A 22,955-nucleotide genomic window follows, 5' to 3' on the forward strand; every position below is an offset into this window, starting at 1 on the left:
TCTTATTCCCGCTCATAGCCATCTATATTTTAGATGGCTAAAGTCTAATTAATTTACACAAATTAGATATTAACACAATCAAACCTTGCCTAGGCCAAAGGTAGAGGTCAGTGAATAATCTATATATGTTATTTAAGTGAATGATTGTAACTTTATTAAATGCTGGGAAAATTTGGAAAATCTAATATTTATTATCTTGACAGTAAAACTATTTCTGTATCTCAAACAATGGCCATAACAGAATACAGAAAGGGGCTTCAGAATACCTCATGAGATTCATCTCTGAAGTGAACTCACCCAAGTAGACCTTTACATGATCCAAAATTGAGTATAAACAAGAGGTACCTCAAATCTGTGCTTAATTATAACGGACTTTCTGGATGCCCTATGCCTAGTACCTTGCATACCCTGAGTTTACTAGCAATTCCTTATCCCCCTGAAAAATGGGAAAGGAAGAGCCAGTGATTGGTTTGGCAGACAGTACCAACTAATCCCAAATTAATTCACTGGGAACAAATAGTTTTTATACCAGGGTCAAAGATATGTCAGGAGATTGCTCCATTTAGTATGGGAAACTGTTCTCATTAGATAGCAAAAAGTAGTTTGACTGTGTTGACTGGGGATTATCTATAATACATTTTGGGAAATTTCTTGCATGAACTAATGGTTTCAATTCCATTTTTTAATTTACAAAGGGTAACTTGACAAGGTTGCCCATTTTTGCACCCTCCTTGCTCTTCCTGTTTCCTTCAGATCTAGCACCCTGAGTAATTTCTCAGAGAGAAGCAATAATATGAAGAAATTACACCAGAGTTCCCACTGTACACCTTCTGCTGTTTTCTGTGCAGCTGGTATTATTTTATTATCGATTTAAAAGAAACCAGAATTCACTTTTCTATGGACATATTGAAATAATATAAACGTATTTCTGGTTATAAAATTAATTATACTAATTGGAAGATGGCACTTTCACAATTACATCCATTTATCCTGTTTCTGTATGCAATAGCAAAAACATTTAATTTAAAATGGAATCAAAATGCACAAGGACTTAACATTGTAATTAACAGTAATAACTCAGGGAAGACCTAGAATGATTTTCACATTAGTTTCTGACATTGTCCCTGTTTGGGTTGAAGTGTTTTGTACCAGGTTCAGATGTTGCTATGGCCTTACTGGCCACACTCACCACTTTCCCAAGTCACCTCTGTGCACTCAGCATTCTACTCCTCTGTACATAAGAGGTGCAGAATAACAGAAATGTAGGGCTGGGAGTGACCTCAGGAAATCATCAAGTTCAGCCCCCTGCACTGTGGCAGGACCAAGTAAAGCTAGACCATCCCTGACAGATGTTTGTCCAACCTGCTTTTAAAAACCTCCATTGATGGGGCTTCCAGAGACTCCCTTGGAAGCCTATTCCAGAGCTTAACTACTCTTATAGTTAGAAAGTTTTTCCTAGTATCTAACCTCAATATCCCTTGCTGCAGATTAAGCCAATTACTTCTTGTCCTACCTTCAGTGGACATGGAGAAAAATTGATCACAGTCCTCTTTATAACAGCCCTGAATATATTTGAAGACTATTATCAGGTCTCCCCTCCATCTTCTTATCTCAAGACTAAATCTACCCAGTTTTTTAACCTTTCCTCATAGATCAGATTGTCTAGATCTTTTATTATTTTTGTTGTTCTCCTCTGGACTCTCTTCAGTTTGTCCACATCTTTCCTAAAGTGCGGTGCTCAGAAATGGACACAGTCCCTGTGTGCAGTGTTTCTTTGACCTGTCCCCCGCTGGAGAAGTTCAGTTGCTTTGGGGGCTGTGTTTACTCACAGATGAAGGGGTGGGACTTGCTGCTATAAACATATATGGCTTAGTTTGATTGAATGTTTCTGTTCTCGTTAGCTAATCTTACTGCTTAATAAATGTATTTACTGAGATTTTATGTACATTTTAAAAACCAATACAAATAAATGTAAAATAGATGTCTCTATATTTAAAGATGATGAAAAGCAACTGATGAATGTAGAGCCAATTCCTGCAGAAATGTTGTTGGAAACCTACAAGAGAAAGATTGCTGATGAAGGAAGACTTTTCCTTGATGAATTTCAGGTTTGTGCCTAGTCAGAAATGTAACACAAATCCCAAACCAGATATTATAGAACATGCAATTAAAAATAATCTGTCACATTCAATAACCAACCCCTTTTGTTTTGTGTTACAAAACATCTAAGATTAAGTACCCCTCTCCCCCATCTGAGAATAGCCAACAGGCTGGTCGATAAGGCACTTATCTTAGAAACCTGGCTCTGAATCAGGCAGAGCCAATATATGCCTACCATCTCAGATGGGTATGTACTCAGGACATCTAGCTGCTTTTAGTCCCATGGCTACATTCTATTTTTAGTGCGCTAGCTTGATCAAAGCTAGCACTGGTATGTCTTCTCAAGTTCAGAATTACACCCCCAGCTCAAAGTGTAGACACAACCTTAAGCTGAGCCAAGGTGGTCACAACTGCTGTGGACTTTAGGGTTCCTCAGTTTCTAAAGATTTTACTTTTATGAGTTGAATTTAGAAGTGTGTTATTATTATTATTTGTTTTGTGGGAGTTTATAGGAGCCCCAGTCAAGGACTAGGGCCCCTTTATGCTGCATTTCAGAGCAGTTTTATTAATTTCTGTTCAGACTAGAATCCAACGTGGAGCTTCTTTATTAGTCTTTTGAAAGAGAGAGAAGCATCTATTGATTATATGGAAAATATATTAATCTTTATATAACTTAATATTTGTTCAAAAAGCTAATCAGTATCAATCATAATATTGTGAATAACAGAATGTTATCTTCCAACTGTCATTAAGAACTAATTAACAAGTATGTGAATTTTGTTGCTAGCTGAAGTTATCTAAAATTTGTTTTATGAATAAAAGAAGCATTATGTTTTACAGAGCATTCCCAGAGTTTTCTCTAAGTTCTCAATAAAGGAAGCACGCAAAAACTACAACCAAAACAAAAACCGTTACATTGACATTCTCCCTTGTAAGTACTGAATGCAAATTCCATACGTTGTGTAAATACTTCATTGTTTTCGCTTATGAGTATATTGAGGCAACTTGGTTAATTATTCCACTACTTTGTTTTAAATTATCTAAACAGATGATTATAACCGAGTTGAACTCTCAGAGATAAACGGAGACCCAGGATCAGACTATATAAATGCAAGCCATATTGACGTAAGTGACTTCTCTCAGTAAAATTTTTGATGCACAAACGAAAAATGGTTCATACGTGTCCCATTTCAGGCACCAAATGCATTTGATTGACTCTTCTAGAACTGATCGTTTCCACTTCTTTAGTTCTATCTTTACGCTGCATTTGGTACTCTTGGATTGGTGTCCATATTATTTGCATGTTAAATACGTAAATTTCTGAAGTGACAAATCTTTTCACAATCTTCATCTCCTATCTTTAAATGCTTAGTAATGATGTATTTTTTTAAAACAGGGTTTCAAAGAACCAAGGAAGTACATTGCTGCACAAGGTAAATTTTTACTTTATTTTTTATTTCATTCTTCACCCAATTATCCTGTAATCAAAGTGGTGGAGTCAAACAGTATTAATATATTTAAACAAAATGGGATTGCCAGCAAATGTGGAATTTAATAAATAAAGCAGTGCTAGACTGTTTGGGTTTGGGGAGTTATGACCAACCAAAGTAGGGAATTTGAGGAGTGCAAAATATTGGCTATAAGTATTTGCTTTATTTTCACACTGGAGAATTTTTGCCCTTCTCAGCCACACACTAATAAAGTTTTAAAATTATGTAGACTAAGATGGTGGAATCGTAATTAAGTCATTGAGTCTATGGCTAGTATTGCATGACCTTTGGATGGTTTCTGAGCCATAATAGGTATTGTAACTATGTTCTAGTCTTTTTCTGTTTTTCCTAATTTTTGGGAAGGGATCTCTTATCAAATACCTTATCTGCTAGGCCCCAAGGATGAGACCACTGATGATTTCTGGAGAATGATCTGGGAACAGAAGGCAACAATTATTGTTATGGTGACTCGCTGTGAAGAAAATAATAGGGTGAGGGTGACATATATAATATATATATATGTACAAATACACGCACGCACACACACATTAATCCTTTAGCTGCGGTATACAGGAGGTTGCTTTTCTGTGGTGAATTATGCTTTTCTTTTTTCCTTTAAATGTTTTCTCTGCATTCAAGTATTTCTTTTGAATCCTTGTTCATTCTTGTTTTTACTCTCTATTTGTATAGAATCTCAGAAATTGAATAACATTAACAAGCCTACATGGTTCTGCCTTTTAGACTATTTGATCAGCAGCATTCTCAATAATATCATCTGACGCACTGCCCTAAGGAATAGGGAACTACATTCCGCCTTCTTGCAGATAAACCCATAGGAGGGTATAACTTGCCCCGAAACTCCCTGAGTTAGAATTTGTTGAGCTGCACTAAAATCTCTCTCCCTCCCCCGCATCCTTGCAGACCTGTCACAACTCTCAGTGAAAGAGGGGATATTTTGTATTTGGGACTTTCCTCCTCTCCCCCCAGCATTCTGTCCTAATGTCTTGGCAATGCCTCCACAGTTCTCTGCCAGTTTGTCTTGTGTCCTCCCTTTCCTACTTCTGAAACCAAACTTGGAAGCAGCGATTAGGAGAGTGCTCACCACCTTGGTAGGGCCACATGTTTCAGATGCAGATGAGAGTATTGATATTCTGATTGTTTTAAGGAGAAGAGCTGGCTGGCAGTGGACATGTTTGCAGTATAGCCACACTGCTAACAGGAGTGGAGGGGAATTTGGGCATGAATTGTGAGGGGCTGGGACATGACTATTGCATCTGCAGCTATGTATATTCACTGACTAGAAATATAAGTAGGAGTCACAGAGTGAGCTGCAATCTTTACTGTAGCCTTCAGGCAGTGACAATGACTGTGCATGGACTGTGCAGCTGTTTTGTCCCTGCAGTTTGGTTGGAGGATAGGATTCCTTCCCATCTTGTTCTCTATGTAAATCCCATGGGCAGAACCTTCAGGCTTAGTGCATGAGACCAGAATCTGGATCTTTGGGTTTTTTTGAATGTTTAACTAAAGCAGTGGTAATCTCTTTAAGGGATTAACTACAGTATTTATTGGAAACTGAAATTGTACTGAAGTATTGGTTATGTATTTTATCTGGTGTTGATTTTATTTTATTTCAAGTTTTCTTCAGAACCTAATTTCACTGTCATATTGATATCATACTTCTAATGAGTTAATTTTGTATTTTCGTAGAACAAATGTGCCCAATACTGGCCGACCACAGAAAATAGCACTGCAACTTTTGGGGACACTGTTGTGAAGAGCAATGAAAGTAAAATATGTCCTGACTACATTATTCAGAAACTGCATATTACAAATGTGAGTTGGCTTTTTAATGTGAGAATAATTTGAATTGGTCTGTATAGTTGGTATAAAGAGACTGTTATCAGAGATTCTTCCAGAACAACAGTGACAGTTACCATTTCCCCATTTTTACCAAGCAACATAGAGCTTGAGAGAACACCTAGTAGATGGTGTGTAATTTCATAGGGCAAATATGAATTGGAAACTTATCTCATCACTAGGATTTACCTCATTACTGTGGGCACTGTACTCTCAACAGGAACACCAGTAACTTTCTGTTCTATAAGCCTACTGACAAGGCTGGATAAATTGTATGCAATATACTGTGGTTTTGTCAGATATTTTTTAAATTAAGAAAACTTGTTATTGGTTTATGAACATAGAATAATATGTGTTTAAATTAACACTGAGACCACCACATTCAATATTATTTTCCCCTAGTAAATTCACTCAGAAATGTGGCTCTTAGAACTGTATTGCCTATCCTTGTCTGAACTTTACTGCGGAACAATTACAGTTTACGGTAACCGTATTTATAAACTGTGTTGTAGAGCTATCCGTGGTCAATATGGGATTTTCAAGATTTGTAGGCCAATTACCAATCTCAGTTATACCAGTGAAACACAACTAGTTGCTAGACTCTAACTGAGTGCAGAATTTACCCTTTAGGGATAAATTTTGCCCCTTTATTCCTTGCAACTTTATTTCCATGGGATATGTGTTAGTCAGGGCACCATTTATTCTTTATTGTGTTAGATTTAAGGAAAAATGTGCTGGAGGTTCAGGTCATCTTGAAAAATAAATAGTATAGCACCCGCCCAGACCCATCTTGCTCCCATGTTTGCATCTTTAGGCCCCAGTTCTGCTACCTTTCCTCACATCGAGTAGAAGCTTACTCTGGGACTAGTCCCACTAAGCCTAAGATAGTTACCACTTACTGTGAGTAAGGTGGCCATACCCAGCCCCTTAAGATTTAAGTGTTGTTAAAATTCTGTGGCGTCATGTATAGGAGAGACTCCAAATTACAATAGTTAGAGTGTTGCAGGTCAGAAGTAATGTGATTTTTTTTTTTTTATGTATCAGTTTGTTTGGTGCTTGTTTGCTTGTCTGTAAGATCATATTAACAAAAAAATTAAAATTAAATACATTGTGACTGCTGTCACAGCTGATCATTCAAAGTATTGTAAAATATCAGTTGATTTTTATGTAGGCTAAGAATGGGGGGGAACCATCAACTCAGACACCCTTATGAAACTTCCAAACCCACATTACTAAAGCTCGTAATCTAGTAGGAGCAACTGTACAATAATTTTGCAAACTCTATGCTCTGATTGGCTACCTGGGGCTCTCAGTCAGTTGCCCTAGGGTTACCAGCCCTCCAGGATTGTCCTGGAATCTCCAGGAATTCAAGATTATGTCACGTCCAGGAATACAGCCAACCAAAAGTGGCAACCCTATTTGGAGATTCACCTGCTGAATAGTTATTGGGGAATAAGCAGATGGTCATTATCTAAATCAAACATCAGCTAGTCACAGTGCAGATTTCAGAGTAACAGCCGTGTTAGTCTGTATTCGCAAAAAGAAAAGGAGTCCTTGTGGCACCTTAGAGACTAACCAATTTATTTGAGCATGAGCTTTCGTGAGCTACAGCTCACTTCATCGGATGCATACCGTGGAGTGAGCTGTAGCTCACGAAAGCTCATGCTCAAATAAATTGGTTAGTCTCTAAGGTGCCACAAGGACTCCTTTTCTTTTCACAGTGCAGAGTATTGCTTGAGTGTAAGATTAGCATACAGTTATGAATCAGTGGTCTCATCCCAGCACTTTGCCTGGGTGAGATAATTCAATTTCAGTATATTACATCCTAAACACGCATGGCTTCAGATTAATATCTAACTAAGTGCAAGGTGAGAACATGTCCCGTGGTATATTCAGACTGCCACAATGATGGTATACTCTGCTGACTGCAGAATGCTTCTTGAGAGACAATCATACAGGTTTTATTGTTCTTCTGTTAGATCTCTATCCCCAACTCTCCATTCACAACAAGAGAATGGAAACAGTCAAGATGTATATTGTTGTTTAGGCCTTGTGATTCATCTCCATCATGTAGTCAATGGCCAAGTGCACCCCATTGTAATTTTTTTTCTTATTTGGATTCACAGTCATAGTTCCCAGCTGTCAAAATGTATTTTTCCTTCTCCCTGCCTGGTTCTGGCACCACCATAATAAAGCAGGGTGTGTGACCCTAAGGGACCTGGTATGCTTTAAGCATTGAATACAGTGACTTAGAAATAATGAGCCACCTCAGTGATTGTCACAGGTTTGACAGCCCCACTTCTATTCTGAGTTGCTGTTTTTACACTTCCTTCATTCCTCTGTGGGTCTGTGTGACCTTGGCAGGTAGTTAAAAGTACAGATAACCAAAATAACCAACAAATACACTTGGCAGCACACAGACCTGTATGGTGACTTCCTAAATGATTTACAAGTGCAGTGGAGAATACGTGGTACAATCCACATAATCACAAAACAGAGTATTCTTATGATGATAATATTGGACTTAACCTTAAAGTGGATTGTCATATTCTTTCTCCAAGTTATGGCATGTTCCACATGTACAGCTCTTATTTTAACAAATTTTTTTTGTTATTAAAATTGGAACATGTTCCAACTTTTGAAACCTTAGAAAGAACATGTGACTGTACAGTGTCTGGAATCGCTGTTGCAATACTAGATGCCTACTGTACCTATTTTTCTGCTTTATTCTATACTTTGTATATTTACATTTGATTTTGATGTGGTACTAATGAAACAATCCCACCCTGTCCAGAGAAAGGAGAAGACACCTGGGAGAGATGTGACTCACATTCAGTTCACTAGCTGGCCAGACCATGGAGTGCCTGAAGATCCTCATCTTCTCCTCAAATTACGCCGCAGAGTTAATGCTTTAAGCAACTTTTTTAGTGGCCCAGTAGTGATTCATTGCAGGTAAATATTACAGAAACTCTCTAATAGTAAACAAATGCCAGCCAGAGCTACCCAGAAAAACAAGTCAGGGAAGGTTAACAATAGTTGATTAGACCAAAATTTTCAAAGTTGGTTGCTTTAAAGTAAGGCATGCAATTCCATACTTACAGTCCTAAATAAGAGGCCTGATTTTCAAAGGTAATAAAAGCCTACGCTCCTTTTCAGATCAATGGGACCTGAGGATGCTTGCAACTTTTAAAAAGCAGACACTTATTTAGTTTGAAAATATTGTCCTTATTTATTTAAAAGATATTTAAAATGTAAGTTGACCAGACTTTTGAATTGTGGATTAATTTATTATAATCCACACTCTTTGCACTGCTTTGCGTCACCTTGCAGAACATGACTGGCATTCATCCTCCTCTCTCAATCACTTTGTCCTTGTCAGTGCTGGTGTTGGACGTACTGGAACCTATATTGCAATCGACGCTATGCTGGAGGGGTTAGAGGTAGAAGGCAGAGTGGATGTTTATGGCTATGTTGTAAAGCTCCGTCGACAGCGATGCCTCATGGTTCAAGTAGAGGTATGTTCTAGAGCTCGCTGCTTTGTTTCATTTATTAATCTCCCTCAGGAAAAGCTGGGCCCAGCTAGCTCAACCCTAGGTAAAAGGAAGATGGCCATGATTTTCCAGTGCAGCTGTCCAGGGAAATATAAAACTATGAAAGAACAGAGGGAGGAAAACCATCTATGAAGCAGAAATGGATGGTCAGCATTTTCCAAAGTTTTGACATTTCAACCATTTTTTTTAAATTTGGAATTGCAACCACAAAAAAGGGACAAAAATATATAGGAGCTGATTATCTTTTGGCACCCAAATATGAACATGTTGGGGAAGGGTTAACTACTCAGATTCACTTTTTTTTTTCTTTAGTGTGGGATTTTCAGAAGTGCTTAGGAGCACAAGTTCCATTGAAAATGACTGGTGAGACTTGAGCTCCTAACTTAGGCGGGTGTTCTGGAAAACACCACCCCAAATTCTTAGCTGTACAACCTAAGCTATGTTACATTTGATTTATATGGCATCTTTGATCAAAAGCACTAAATGTTGCACTAACACAGCCAACTGTGTTTAATTGACATAGTAATAGCTGAATCTATTGCCAGTTTAATATAGCAACAGTAATAAGAATACATAAATATTATATGTTTTAGATAGTAAGAACAATTTGAAAAATCTCTTCTTTCTAATTATTATTTTCAATTTTTGAAATCCACCTCATCCTTAAATTGGGGAACACTAGACACAGTACATCCTAATCCATCAAGCACTGGTGGAATACAATCAGTTTGGTGAAACAGAGGTCACTGTCTCTGAACTGCACACCTACCTTAATAATCTGAAGAAAAGAGATCCTCCCAGTGACCCCTCTCTGCTGGAAGCAGAATTCCAGGTAAATATAATACTGCATTCTGTTTGATTCGACTCTCTGTTCTGCTTTTAAACAAAAAAGTGACATGCAATCATTTAAATAAACCAATAATTCAGAGCCAAATTCTGCCAAGTAAATTGGTGATTTTAAATGAAATCAACAGACTAAGGAACTGCTCAAAGTGAGGGTGGCAGAATTAGATCCAGTATTTGGTTGCTGGGGAATAGGGATGGGGCCAGATACTCATCTGGTCTAAATGGGCATAGTGACATTGTCTTCAGCTGAGCTAAGCCATTTTACAAGAATCTGGCCCCATGGAATATTCAGACTGAGTTTTACCTGTTCCAGTTTTTCTGATTGTAAATTGATATTTTGTATTTTAAAATTATTTTTATCTTACTGAAAACATATAGTAATTCTTTTTCTTTTTTTCAGTTCTTCCTCTTAGGGTTCCATAACTTTATTTCTTTTCCCTTATGAGAAACTATAGACAAAATATAATGAACAAATATATAATTTCCTGTGGCTGAACCAGGAGTGTGTATAAAATTAAAGCTTTTCCATATGGATGCAGAACAAGCAACTGCCTGAGTAGAATAGCTTGTAGGATCAAGATCTTAGAGAGATGTAAAATGCTTTAAAATAATTGAACCTAGGGTTATCAATTTATTTGTAGCAATAATGTCTTTGTGGCAATGTGGATGTGAAGGTGCAAATTACCACTAGCGATCCATGTATTTGACAAAAAATCAGTTTACTTATGACGACCACAAAGAGTGGGTACCATAGTTGGTAGATCATTAAACAGATGTGTTTTCTGTGGCATATATACTCTGGCAGTACCATAATTAGCTTAATAAATTAACTTTACATTCCTGGAAAAACTTTTAAAGTGGTGAAATATCTTAAAGAAATAGCAATTTAATTCCCTTTTTGTTAACGTTATTCATAAAATACAGCAGCACAATCTTTTAAAATTGTTTCCACCTGCATGGTTTTTTGTGGTACTGCATGTGGTAGGTTCAAGGGTTCGTAAACTGTGGTCCAGACACTTCCATGGAATGAAATGAAGCAGTGAGGGACTGAGCTATTAAGAGAGGAGATGGGTCTCTGAGAGTATCACTATTTTATAAGGCTGGCAGAGCATTGTTTAGCACATGGTGTGACCTTGTATGTTTTCTTTCCTTAGAGGTTACCATCGTACAGAGGATGGCGGTCACAGAACACTGGCAATCGACAGGAAAATAAAAGTAAAAACCGGAATTCCAAAATGATTCCATGTAAGTGTTTGTGATGATGTCTGCAGTCAGTTTGTTCTAATTGTATGAAGGCTTTCGAATAAAACAGGACAGTAAATTACCGTATTGATATGTACTCCACCCTAGAAAATTTAGGAAGTGAATGATTTGTTACAATATAAACTGTGAGGAGTCCTTGATTTTTTTCCCAAACAACCATTGTGGCATGTCTGCTGCCTCTATCTCATTGCATAACTGCTGAATCACTGCACTTTTTCTACATTCCCTTTCCATTGTAACAAAACTAAGAAGGGAGATGGTTGCTTTCTTCCTGCCAATACAAACTATTGTTGTGACACTTTTTTCCAGATGACTTTAACAGAGTACCAATTAAACATGAGGAGGAGAAAAGCAAAGAGAGTGAACATGATTCAGAGGAATCATCTGATGAGGATAGTGATTGTGAGGACGCAAGCAGATACATAAATGCATCATTCATAACTGTATGTATTTAGAGGATAAAACTACTTGAGTCTAATATGCGTTCTGCTGATAGTCCCTGATAATAGCTATGTGCCAATTTCTGCTCATCTTACTCTCTCCAGTAGTCCTACTGACTTCATTAGCATGGTACTAATTATGTGAGTAAGACAATCAAGATCTGGCACTTTATTTGGATGTTCATTTATAGACTGAATCACAAAGATCTTGTAATATTGGCTGTCCCCTGGGAGAAAGACAGAGCTCTTACCTTATGCTGTCCTAATCTATGCAGCCTCAAAGAGTTAAATACTTCATTCATAATAGCCCTAAGTCTAGTAAATGTTGCAATAAACAGAGTGATGGTAAAATAATTATCTTTTATAGTTTCTTTTAAAACCTGACTTTCAGCTAGGCTTTTCAGGGCCACCCATATTTTTGCCAGCACATCTATGAGTAGACTCCACCTATGTGAATTCCAGGTACACGTAGGTAGTTATATATATTAATTTCCCTTACAGTCAGTTTTATACAGTTTTTTGTGGATACAAATTTGGCCTAGTGAAAACAGAGGCCAGCACTGAAAAGCAAGCTTTTAGTGTCACTGTCACATCTAAAAGATACTATCTTTGGAGGGCCATTGTTGGACACTAGCAGATATAACTGATTATAAGATTATGCAATGAATGGGATTTGTCTGAACTCTGTAGACAAAAATACAGTTAGCATATCTACTGATTGTAAATATCTGTTTACTAATAGATACGTCAGTCTGCATTAACTTGCTTAGCAACTCTGTGATGTTGCAAGAGACGTCACTCAATATCCAGTTTCTAATACCAACGGTGGAGTGCGAAACCTTCTTTTTAATCCCAAAATGCATTCTGCCTCAGATATTGGCAGTCTGAGCTTTCCCATGTGGCTGTATAAATGTGTCTCAACTTCGTCCTGGATAAAGGACTGCTAGTTATGGAGGGTCAGTCATGTGCCCACCAATTTTTGTCCTTTCTGGTGACACTATGAACTATTGCCAATTGTGATGATGGTTTTTTGAAATGGGTACTTGTCCTCTAGAAACTATACTGAGACCATTAACTCATTTCACGTAGGCTACCGAAGTCCCTTTAGATGGTAAATACTTCTTTACACATGAAAACTGCCTTTCAGATGAATTAGTAAAAATAAATCACATGTTCAAATGGTCTTTTTTAGGGCTACTGGGGTCCAAAAGAAATGATTGCAACGCAAGGGCCACTACCAGAAACAATCAATGACTTCTGGCAAATGATCTTTCAAAGAAAAGTCAAAGTAATTGTTATGTTGACAGAGCTGAACAAAGAAGATCAGGTTAGTTTGTCATCTTCGAAGTAAAGTATATGATACAATACTCTTTATAAGAGAAAAGAACAGAATTCCAATCTCTAAATTGCAATGAAATTCTAATTTCCAAACCAAAAATGTGACTGTCAGAAAGTGTCTCAACCTATCAACTATTTTGTTTTCTAATAGGATTTATTCATCCTTATTTTCTAAATTGTGCTGAAATGAATTTATGATTACACCGTAAAAGTTTATCAATGATGTATTTTATAATACAATGAAACTGAATATTTATAGAATATATGCATCCTTTAAATTGATTTGGAAAGAAAACCAAAAGCAATGATGAAAATAAGGACTGATTTATAATTTCTTCATTTCTAGCAACTCTGTGCACAATATTGGGAAGAAGGAAAACAAAGATACGAAGGCATAGAAGTTGAAATGAAAGATGTCAACCTGTCTTCTAGCTACACCATACGCGCATTTGATGTAACACATGTGAAGGTAAAAGATAAAAAATGACAGATGGGAATTTTACATTTGTTTTTCTATTTTAAACATAGTCTTTTGTAAAGGGCAAACAAAATAAGGAACAACCAAAAGACAAGAACAAACCTGTTTGTGTTTCGATAGCTGATGTTTTATTAGTTCCTTGCTTTAAATGTTTTAATAGTCATTAAAATGGGACTTACAGTCACCATTGAATTACAAAGTCAGACATAAGTAAAATGAGGGATAGAGACCCACCTTGCTCCTCTTTGTCTCCAGTAGACAGTAATTTATTGCTGGCCTGGTCCCACGGCAAATTATGACACACTGTGAGGTAATTCAGTCAAGTCTCCACCCAGGCCCAATCTACCTCCTAAATGGATGGTAGTGGGTGCATAAGGCCTGAGTACCCATGTCAAGGTTCCTCCCCCACTCTGAACTCTAGGGTACAGATGTGGGGACCTGCATGAAAAACCTCCTAAGCTTATCTTTACCAGCTTAAGTCAAAACTTCCCCAAGGTACAAAGTATTCCACCCGTGGTCCTTGGAATGGCCGCTACCACCACCAAACTAATACTGGTTACTGGGGAAGAGCTGTTTGGACGCGTCTTTCCCCCCAAAATACTTCCCAAAACCCTGCACCCCACTTCCTGGACAAGGTTTGGTAAAAAGCCTCACCAATTTGCCTAGGTGACTACAGACCCAGACCCTTGGATCTTAAGAACAATGAACAATCCTCCCAACACTTGCACCCCCCCTTTCCTGGGAAATGTTGGATAAAAAGCCTCACCAATTTGCATAGGTGACCACAGACCCAAACCCTTGGATCTGAGAACAATGAAAAAGCATTCAGTCTTTTACAAGAAGACTTTTAATAGAAAATAGAAGTAAATAGAAATGAAGAAATCCCCCCTGTAAAATCAGGATGGTAGATATCTTACAGGGTAATTAGATTAGAAAACATAGAGAACCCCTCTAGGCAAAACCTTAAGTTACAAAAAAGATACACAGACAGAAATAGTTATTCTATTCAGCACAATTCTTTTCTCAGCCATTTAAAGAAATCATAATCTAACACATACCTAGCTAGATTACTTACTAAAAGTTCTAAGGCTCCATTCCTGTTCTGTCCCTGGCAAAAGCAGCATACAGACAGACACAGACCCTTTGTTTCTCTCCCTCCTCCCAGCTTTTGAAAGTATCTTGTCTCCTCATTGGTCATTTTGGTCAGGTGCCAGCGAGGTTACCTTTAGCTTCTTAACCCTTTACAGGTGAGAGGAGCTTTCCCCTGGCCAGGAGGAATTTCAAAGGTGTTTACCCTTCCCCTTATATTTATGACACGCCCCCCAAATCTCAGCTAGGGTGAAACACTGGCTGGGATTTCTTCCTGGAGCTCTAGGAAAAACAGAGTTAATAAGACACATGCATCTCTAAATATACTACCAAGTACATAAAGACTAACAATATTTTCCACATCTTAAGGACGATTTTAACCAGTTGATTCTGGGAAACTTTCACGGGAGAGTGCATCAGCCACTTTGTTAGAAGCTCCTGAGATGTGTTGGATGTCGAAATCAAAATCTTGGAGAGCTAAACTCCACCGAAGAAGTTTTTTGTTAGTTTCTTTGACGGTGTGAAGCCACTTCAGTGCAGCATGGTCGGTTTGCAGGTGGAAACGCCGTCCCCAAACATATGGGCGTAGCTTTTCCAGAGCGTAGACAATGGCATAACATTCTTTTTCAGTGACTGACCAGTTGCTTTCCCTCTCAGACAGTTTTTTGCTGAGAAACACTACAGGGTGGAATTCTTGATCAGGTCCTTTCTGCATTAAAACTGCTCCCACACCACGCTCGGATGCATCTGTGGTTACTAGGAACGGTTTGTCAAAGTCTGGGGCCCTTAGTACAGGGTCAGACATGAGTGTCGCTTTAAGCTTGTTAAAGGCCTTCTGACACTTTCCGGTCCACTGAACAGCATTTGGCTGTTTCTTTTTGGTTAGGTCTGTCAGTGGGGCAGCGATTTGGCTGTAGTGCGGTACAAATCGTCTGTAATAACCAGCCAAGCCTAAGAAGGATTGAACCTGTTTCTTTGACTTTGGGACAGGCCACTTTTGGATAGCATCCACTTTGGCCTGTAGGGGGCTGATAGTTCCTTGACCCACCTGGTGTCCAAGGTAAGTCACTCTGTTTAGGCCTATTTGACACTTCTTAGCCTTAACAGTTAGTCCTGCCTCCCTTATGCGCTCAAGGACTTTTTGTAGATGTTCCAGGTGGTCTGCCCAGGAATCCGAAAATATGGCCACATCATCAAGGTAGGCGACTGCATATTCTCCTAATCCCGCTAGGAGACCATCTACAAGTCTTTGGAAAGTGGCGGGTGCATTTCGCAGCCCGAAAGGGAGTACATTAAATTCATACAGCCCGAGATGTGTGATGAAGGCTGACCTTTCCTTGGCAGATTCATCTAGCGGTACCTGCCAGTACCCCTTTGTTAAGTCCAAGGTAGAGATGAACTGGGCCCGTCCCAGTTTCTCTAACAGTTCATCTGTGCGTGGCATTGGATAGTTGTCTGGGCGAGTTACAGCATTTAGCTTACGGTAGTCCACGCAAAAACGTATTTCCCCATCTGGTTTGGGAACTAGAACCACTGGAGATGCCCATGCACTTTCAGAGGGGCGGATTACACCCATCTGTAACATATCCTGGATCTCCCGTTCTATAGCAGTTTTAGCTTGAGGAGACACCCGGTAAGGTTGGACCCTAATTGGGTGAGCATTACCTGTGTCAATGGAGTGGTATGCCCGTTCAGTCAGTCCTGGGGTGGCTGAGAACGTTGGCGCGTAGCTAGTGCACAGCTCCTGGATCTGCTGTCGCTGCATACGCCCAAGGGTCATGGAGAGGTTCACCTCTTCCACACCACCAGCACATTTCCCTTCGTAGTAGACACCTTCAGGCCACTCAGCATCATCTTCTCCCTGGGCTGTAAACTGACAAACCTTTAATTCTCTGGAATAAAAGGGCTTTAGAGAATTAATATGGTACACCTTAGGCTTTCGGTTGGAGGTGGGGAATGCTATGAGATAATTAACAGCTCCCAGGCGCTCCTGGACCGTGAATGGCCCTTCCCACGATGCTTCCATTTTATGGGCCTGGAGCGCCCTTAAGACCATGACCTGGTCTCCTACTTTGAAGGAACGCTCTCTGGCATGTTTATCATACCAGGCTTTTTGCTCTTTTTGAGCATCCTGTAAGTTTTCTTTAGCAAGGGCTAAAGAGGTTCGGAGGGTGTTTTGTAGGTTGGTTACAAAGTCCAGAATGTTAGTTCCTGGAGAAGGTGTAAATCCCTCCCATTGCTGCTTCACCAACTGCAATGGCCCCTTAACCTCACGGCCATATACAAGTTCAAATGGGGAAAACCCTAAACTGGGATGTGGTACAGCTCTGTAGGCAAAGAGCAACTGCTGCAACACTAGGTCCCAATCATTGGAGTGCTCATTTACGAATTTACGTATCATGGCCCCCAAAGTTCCATTAAACTTCTCCACCATGCCATTTGTTTGATGGTGGTAAGGAGTGGCAACCAAGTGATTTACCCCATGAGCTTCCCAAAGGTTTTTCATAGTTCCTGCCAGGAAATTAGTCCCTGCATCGGTGAGGATGTCGGAGGGCCAACCTACCCTGGCAAAAATGTCTGCTAGTGCCTGGCACACACTTTTAGCCCTGGTGTTGCTTAGAGCTACTGCTTCCGGCCATCGGGTGGCAAAATCCATGAAAGTCAGTATGTACTGCTTTCCTCTGGGTGTCTTTTTCGGAAAAGGACCCAGAATATCCACAGCTACTCGCTGAAATGGAACTTCAATGATGGGGAGTGGTTGTAGAGGGGCTTTGACCTGGTCTTGGGGTTTTCCCACTCTTTGGCACACCTCACAAGACTGGACATAGGTAGAAACATCCTTTCCCATTCCCTCCCAGTGGAATGACCCCCCCAAACGGTCTTTGGTCCTGTTCACCCCAGCATGGCCACTAGGGTGATCGTGGGCTAAGCTCAAGAGCTTGGCCCGGTATTTAGTTGGAACTACCAACTGTCTCTGAGGATGCCAGTCTTCCTGGTGTCCACCAGAAAGAGTTTCCTTGTATAAAAGTCCTCTTTCTACAACAAACCTGGATCGATTAGAAGAGCTGAGAGGCGGTGGGTTGCTCCGTGCCGCTGTCCAAGCTCTCTGGAGGCTTTCATCTGCTTCCTGTTCGGTCTGGAACTGTTCCCTTGATGCTGGAGACATCAGTCCCTCATTGGATTGTGGACCTAGGCTTGGTCCCTCTGGAAGCAATATAGGGGATGGAGCTGTTTCTGTTGACTGTGAACCGCTCTCCGCTGGTGCACTATGTTGGGATTCAGGCTCCGGCTGAGCCTCTTGTGTAGGGTTATCGGCTGCTGCCAGTTCAGGTTCAGTGGAGCCCTCTGGTGTTGAGGTTGCAAGTACTGGATTCAGTGCTGACACAGGGTCTGGTGTTGGTTGTTCGGCTGGTTCCGGTTCTGGGACTGGTTCCGTCTGGGTCTCTGGGACTGGATCCACTACTGCTGTTGCAGACATTGGCCTAAGGTCCAGGTCCATCACCTCTGACTGGGTCCTGATAGCAGTTTCCGGAACAGAGCTAGGCCTCACGGCTTGTTTAGCCTGGCTGCGGGTGACCGTTCCCACCCTCTTGGCCTGCTTCACATGATTGGCCAAGTCTTCCCCCAACAGCATGGGGATGGGATAATCATCATAGACTGCAAAAGTCCACATTCCTGACCAGCCCTTGTACTGGACAGGCAACTTGGCTGTAGGCAAATTGAAAGAGTTGGACTTGAAGGGTTGAATCGTCACTTGGATCTCTGGGTTGATCAAATTGGGGTCCACTAAGGAAGCATGGATAGCTGACACTTGTGCTCCGGTGTCCCTCCACGCGGTGACCTTCTTCCCGCCCACACTCACAGTTTCCCTCCGCTCTAAGGGTATCTGGGAAGTATCTGGGCCTGTGGACCTCTGGTGTGATTCCGGTGCAATGAACTGTAATCTGTTGGGGTTCTTGGGGCAGTTGGCCTTTACATGCCCCAGCTCGTTACATTTAAAACATCGTCCAGCTGACGGGTCACTGGGGCGAGGAGGGTTGCTGGAGAACGGGGTGGCAGGACGATAAGGGGTCTGGAGGGTTCTTTGGGAGGTAGGTGGGGCCTTGGGCGGCCCCCGGTAATAGGGTGTGGTCTGGGGTGGTCCCTTCTGGTCTCCGCTCCAACTGCGACCAGTTTTCTTCTTCTCTGCCACCTCCACCCATCTGGCTCCAATCTCTCCTGCCTCGATTACAGTTTTGGGTTTCCCATCTAGGATGTATCTTTCTATTTCCTCAGGAACACCCTCTAAGAACTGTTCCATTTGCATTAGGAAGGGCAAATTTACTGGAGATTCAACACTTGCTCCTGATATCCAGGCATCCCAATGTTTCACAATGTGGTAGGCATGTCGGGTAAATGACATGTCTGGTTTCCACCTTAGGGCTCTGAACCTCCGACGAGACTGCTCGGGTGTTATCCCCATTCTGACTCTCGCCTTGGATTTAAACAGTTCATACTTGTTCATGTGTTCTTTAGGCATTTCAGCTGCCACCTCAGCTAAGGGTCCACTGAGCTGCGGCCTCAGCTCTACCATGTACTGGTCAGTAGAGAGGTTGTATCCAAGGCAGGCCCTTTCGAAGTTTTCTAGGAAGGCCTCAGTATCATCGCCTGCCTTGTAGGTGGGGAACTTTCTGGGATGGGAAGTGGTACTTGGAGAAGGATTACTAGGGTTTGTTGGGATATTCTGCTGAGCCTTTATCTTCTCCATCTCCTCCACATACTTCCTCTCTTTTTCCTTCTCCTCCAGTTCTTTGTCCCTCGCTTCCATAGCTCTCCTGTGAGCAGCCGCTTGGTGTTGTTCTGCCTCCCTTTCTTGTTCCTTCTTCAGCCGCATGAGTTCTATCTGTCTTTCATGTTCCCTTTGTCTTTCCTCAGCCTGAAATTTGGCTAATTCCAGCTGTAGTCGAGCTGAGGATTTGGTCATTCTAACCTCTCTGTTTTTAACTAACTTTACACCCGAGGTTTAGAAATAAACAAACAAAACTTGGCTGTAAAATTTTGCTGTGCTGGAATAGAATACCTATTCTCTGATAGTGATTGTCAGCCTACAGAAAAAGACAATTCCCTTGTCTCTGTTCTGGGCCCAACTTAAAGCAAAAAACCTCCAAACTACTTGGAAACCTGCTTACCCAGCCCAAAGAAAAAGCAAATGGGTAGAACACACACCCCCTATTTACTTTTAGGAAGAAAAGAAAAAAAAAAAAACCTCTGGGTTGGAAGACTGTGAATTTCCCTGCAGGAGTTAAGTACCCTGCCTCCAGGCAAAGAAAACCTGCAATTCACAAGATAATCCCCTTTTGTCTCTGCTTGGCCACAAAGCAGGGAAAACCCAAGATGCTTTCAGTTTCAAAGCTGCTTCAAAGCCACAGGAAAAAAAAATTCCTTTTTAAAATCTGTATTTCTAGTTCAAAAAATCTCAACTGGATCTCAAAATGATTTCAGGTTAATCCCACCACTATGCCACCATGTCAAGGTTCCTCCCCCACTCTGAACTCTAGGGTACAGATGTGGGGACCTGCATGAAAAACCTCCTAAGCTTATCTTTACCAGCTTAAGTCAAAACTTCCCCAAGGTACAAAGTATTCCACCCGTGGTCCTTGGAATGGCCGCTACCACCACCAAACTAATACTGGTTACTGGGGAAGAGCTGTTTGGACGCGTCTTTCCCCCCAAAATACTTCCCAAAACCCTGCACCCCACTTCCTGGACAAGGTTTGGTAAAAAGCCTCACCAATTTGCCTAGGTGACTACAGACCCAGACCCTTGGATCTTAAGAACAATGAACAATCCTCCCAACACTTGCACCCCCCCTTTCCTGGGAAATGTTGGATAAAAAGCCTCACCAATTTGCATAGGTGACCACAGACCCAAACCCTTGGATCTGAGAACAATGAAAAAGCATTCAGTCTTTTACAAGAAGACTTTTAATAGAAAATAGAAGTAAATAGAAATGAAGAAATCCCCCCTGTAAAATCAGGATGGTAGATATCTTACAGGGTAATTAGATTAGAAAACATAGAGAACCCCTCTAGGCAAAACCTTAAGTTACAAAAAAGATACACAGACAGAAATAGTTATTCTATTCAGCACAATTCTTTTCTCAGCCATTTAAAGAAATCATAATCTAACACATACCTAGCTAGATTACTTACTAAAAGTTCTAAGGCTCCATTCCTGTTCTGTCCCTGGCAAAAGCAGCATACAGACAGACACAGACCCTTTGTTTCTCTCCCTCCTCCCAGCTTTTGAAAGTATCTTGTCTCCTCATTGGTCATTTTGGTCAGGTGCCAGCGAGGTTACCTTTAGCTTCTTAACCCTTTACAGGTGAGAGGAGCTTTCCCCTGGCCAGGAGGAATTTCAAAGGTGTTTACCCTTCCCCTTATATTTATGACAACCCACAATGTTATCACCCTGCAGAGGGGTAGTTCAAGTCAGTCTAGTCCTAAGTGATTATCAGGATTTTTTTTTAATTCACATGGAATAAATATAATGTGGATTATTATGTTATCCCTTGAATTTACTCTATGTTTATCTCTGTTTTGCAGAGGAAAGAAACTCGAAATGTGTATATGTACCAGTACCACAGGTGGAATGGCTTGGACCTTCCTGAAAACCCCAAAGATTTAGTCACCATGATTCTGAACCTCAAACAAAAACTTGCAGCTAAAAGCGTCACTGAGGACAGCAGATACAGCCGGAGCGTTCCAATTGTCATTCACTGCCGGTGGGTCTGGATGCTACAGATATTTTAGTGCATTTCTACGGTTTGGTTATACTTGGCAATAGCAGTTTCATAATTCTTACCTTTGATCCTAAGCTTTCCTAAAGCCTGGAGACTAAATTCACCCTACAGTGTATGCCAGCTTCTCCCAGCAGAGGGCTCCCATGGCAGAACATTCACCCTGTGTATCATGCAACATTGCAAAGTGGCCACAACCTCCCCTCCATTGAGACATGGGTCAGGGCAGAAGGCAAGAGCTATCTAAAAAGTAGATGTGCTGGCTGGTACAAAGCCATGGCTAGAGAAAGGTCAGCTCAGCACATTCTTCCAACATTTTGTTGGCAGGGGTCCTTGTGAAGCTCACAGTGGATTGTAAGGCTGCACCCACCAGCTGGAAAGGCCAGCCTTGTTCAGGGAGGTGTAAATTTCACCAAACCTAGCATAGGGAAGTACATATGGATCCGGTTCCTTTGCTGGCCATTATACCTCGCACATGGCTAGCTGTTAACATCAGTATGGTCCAAGTCTTATGTGGCCTGAGTTGGGAGTGACGTGAAGCACCAATACAGTGGCACAATGCCTCTTCAGGGCTCTGTGTTGCACCCGGGGGGCAGTTTACGCATCTTGTAAGACGAATAAGCAATTCTGGCCACTGAGAGCATATTGGGGGTGGGATGGGAAAGGAAGAGTTATGGCTACACTTACTCCTTACCCACTGGTAAACATCATGCACCACTGGGAGACCATCATGATAGTAGCCCTGTAGTCCCCAAGGGCAGGACCTAAATCTGGTTGATTCTTACCCAGCTACAAAAAGGGAGGAGAGGCTGCCTTCCCTCCACACACACCCCCACCCACGCCCCCGCCAATTGAATGGCTACATAAGGGCTAGGTATAATCTAGCCCAGTAAAAATTGGATGTCCTCTTTGCGTCCTAACGGTATTCTTGATTACTAGAATCTCATTTCAATGAGAAATATTTCAGAGATAGGAATCTTTGTGACTGTTGTCAGTACAATAATCTTTAAAATAAACCTAACTGCTAGTGAGAAATTGTACTGATTTTTGAATTCCAATAATGTGTATCTTCTAGTGATGGATCTGAACAAACTGGTGTGTTTTGCGCCTTGTTGACTCTCTTGGAAAGTGCAGAAACAGAAGATGTGATAGATGTCTTCCAAGTAGTGAAATCTCTTCGACGTGAGAGGCCAGGAATGGTCCCCACTTTTGTAAGTAAATCCTATGAGTTAACCAAACAATACAATAGATTTGTTTATCTTTAGTCATGAATGTTCTAATAACTCCTGGCATTGTTTCTGCATAGGAAACATGTATTATCATTATCTTATCCCTAATTATTCATCAGCAGTTGTGAATTAGCTATTGGTGATAAGAAGGAACTAGCCTGCAACCTATCCTCAGCTGTAATAATAAGTTTCTTGAAGCTGAAAAGGTCAACAGTACATGTTATCTGTAAACCATTAATTTTTTAGGCTGGAACTTTGGCAGCTGCCTAAGGGATTTAGGAGCACATCTTCCACTGAATTCCACGGGAGTTGGATGCCTAACTCCCTTAGGCAGGTTAGAAAATGCCCTCCTTGTTTTCTGAAGAGTGCACAGAAGGAGCTGCTTTCCTACTTGCATGCAATATGCATTCTTCCCTCTGACAATCCATCTAAATCATCTAGATTTGCTAACTCTGCTGTGGTTTATTATAGAACTGAACAGTAGTCACTACCTGCT

At 40.9% G+C, this 22,955-nt stretch overlaps 1 protein-coding gene across 2 annotated transcripts in view; it reads left to right on the plus strand.

The window, feature by feature from the left end:
* Positions 1-22,955, plus strand: part of PTPRC (protein tyrosine phosphatase receptor type C) — a 165,182-nt gene that overhangs the window by 140,557 nt on the left and 1,670 nt on the right. For both annotated transcript variants that reach the window (XM_077824697.1, XM_077824698.1), the window contains 15 exons: positions 1,999-2,108; positions 2,941-3,031; positions 3,149-3,225; positions 3,497-3,533; positions 3,984-4,081; positions 5,298-5,423; positions 8,242-8,399; positions 8,827-8,962; positions 9,681-9,830; positions 10,999-11,089; positions 11,417-11,550; positions 12,740-12,874; positions 13,232-13,354; positions 21,037-21,215; positions 22,306-22,441. In XM_077824697.1, coding sequence (XP_077680823.1) covers positions 1,999-2,108; positions 2,941-3,031; positions 3,149-3,225; positions 3,497-3,533; positions 3,984-4,081; positions 5,298-5,423; positions 8,242-8,399; positions 8,827-8,962; positions 9,681-9,830; positions 10,999-11,089; positions 11,417-11,550; positions 12,740-12,874; positions 13,232-13,354; positions 21,037-21,215; positions 22,306-22,441 — 1,781 coding nt within the window. The remainder of the gene's footprint in view (positions 1-1,998; positions 2,109-2,940; positions 3,032-3,148; positions 3,226-3,496; positions 3,534-3,983; positions 4,082-5,297; positions 5,424-8,241; positions 8,400-8,826; positions 8,963-9,680; positions 9,831-10,998; positions 11,090-11,416; positions 11,551-12,739; positions 12,875-13,231; positions 13,355-21,036; positions 21,216-22,305; positions 22,442-22,955) is intronic.

The sequence above is a fragment of the Eretmochelys imbricata genome, chromosome 8, assembly GCF_965152235.1.
Source record: "Eretmochelys imbricata isolate rEreImb1 chromosome 8, rEreImb1.hap1, whole genome shotgun sequence".
NCBI classification, from domain to species: domain Eukaryota; kingdom Metazoa; phylum Chordata; order Testudines; family Cheloniidae; genus Eretmochelys; species Eretmochelys imbricata.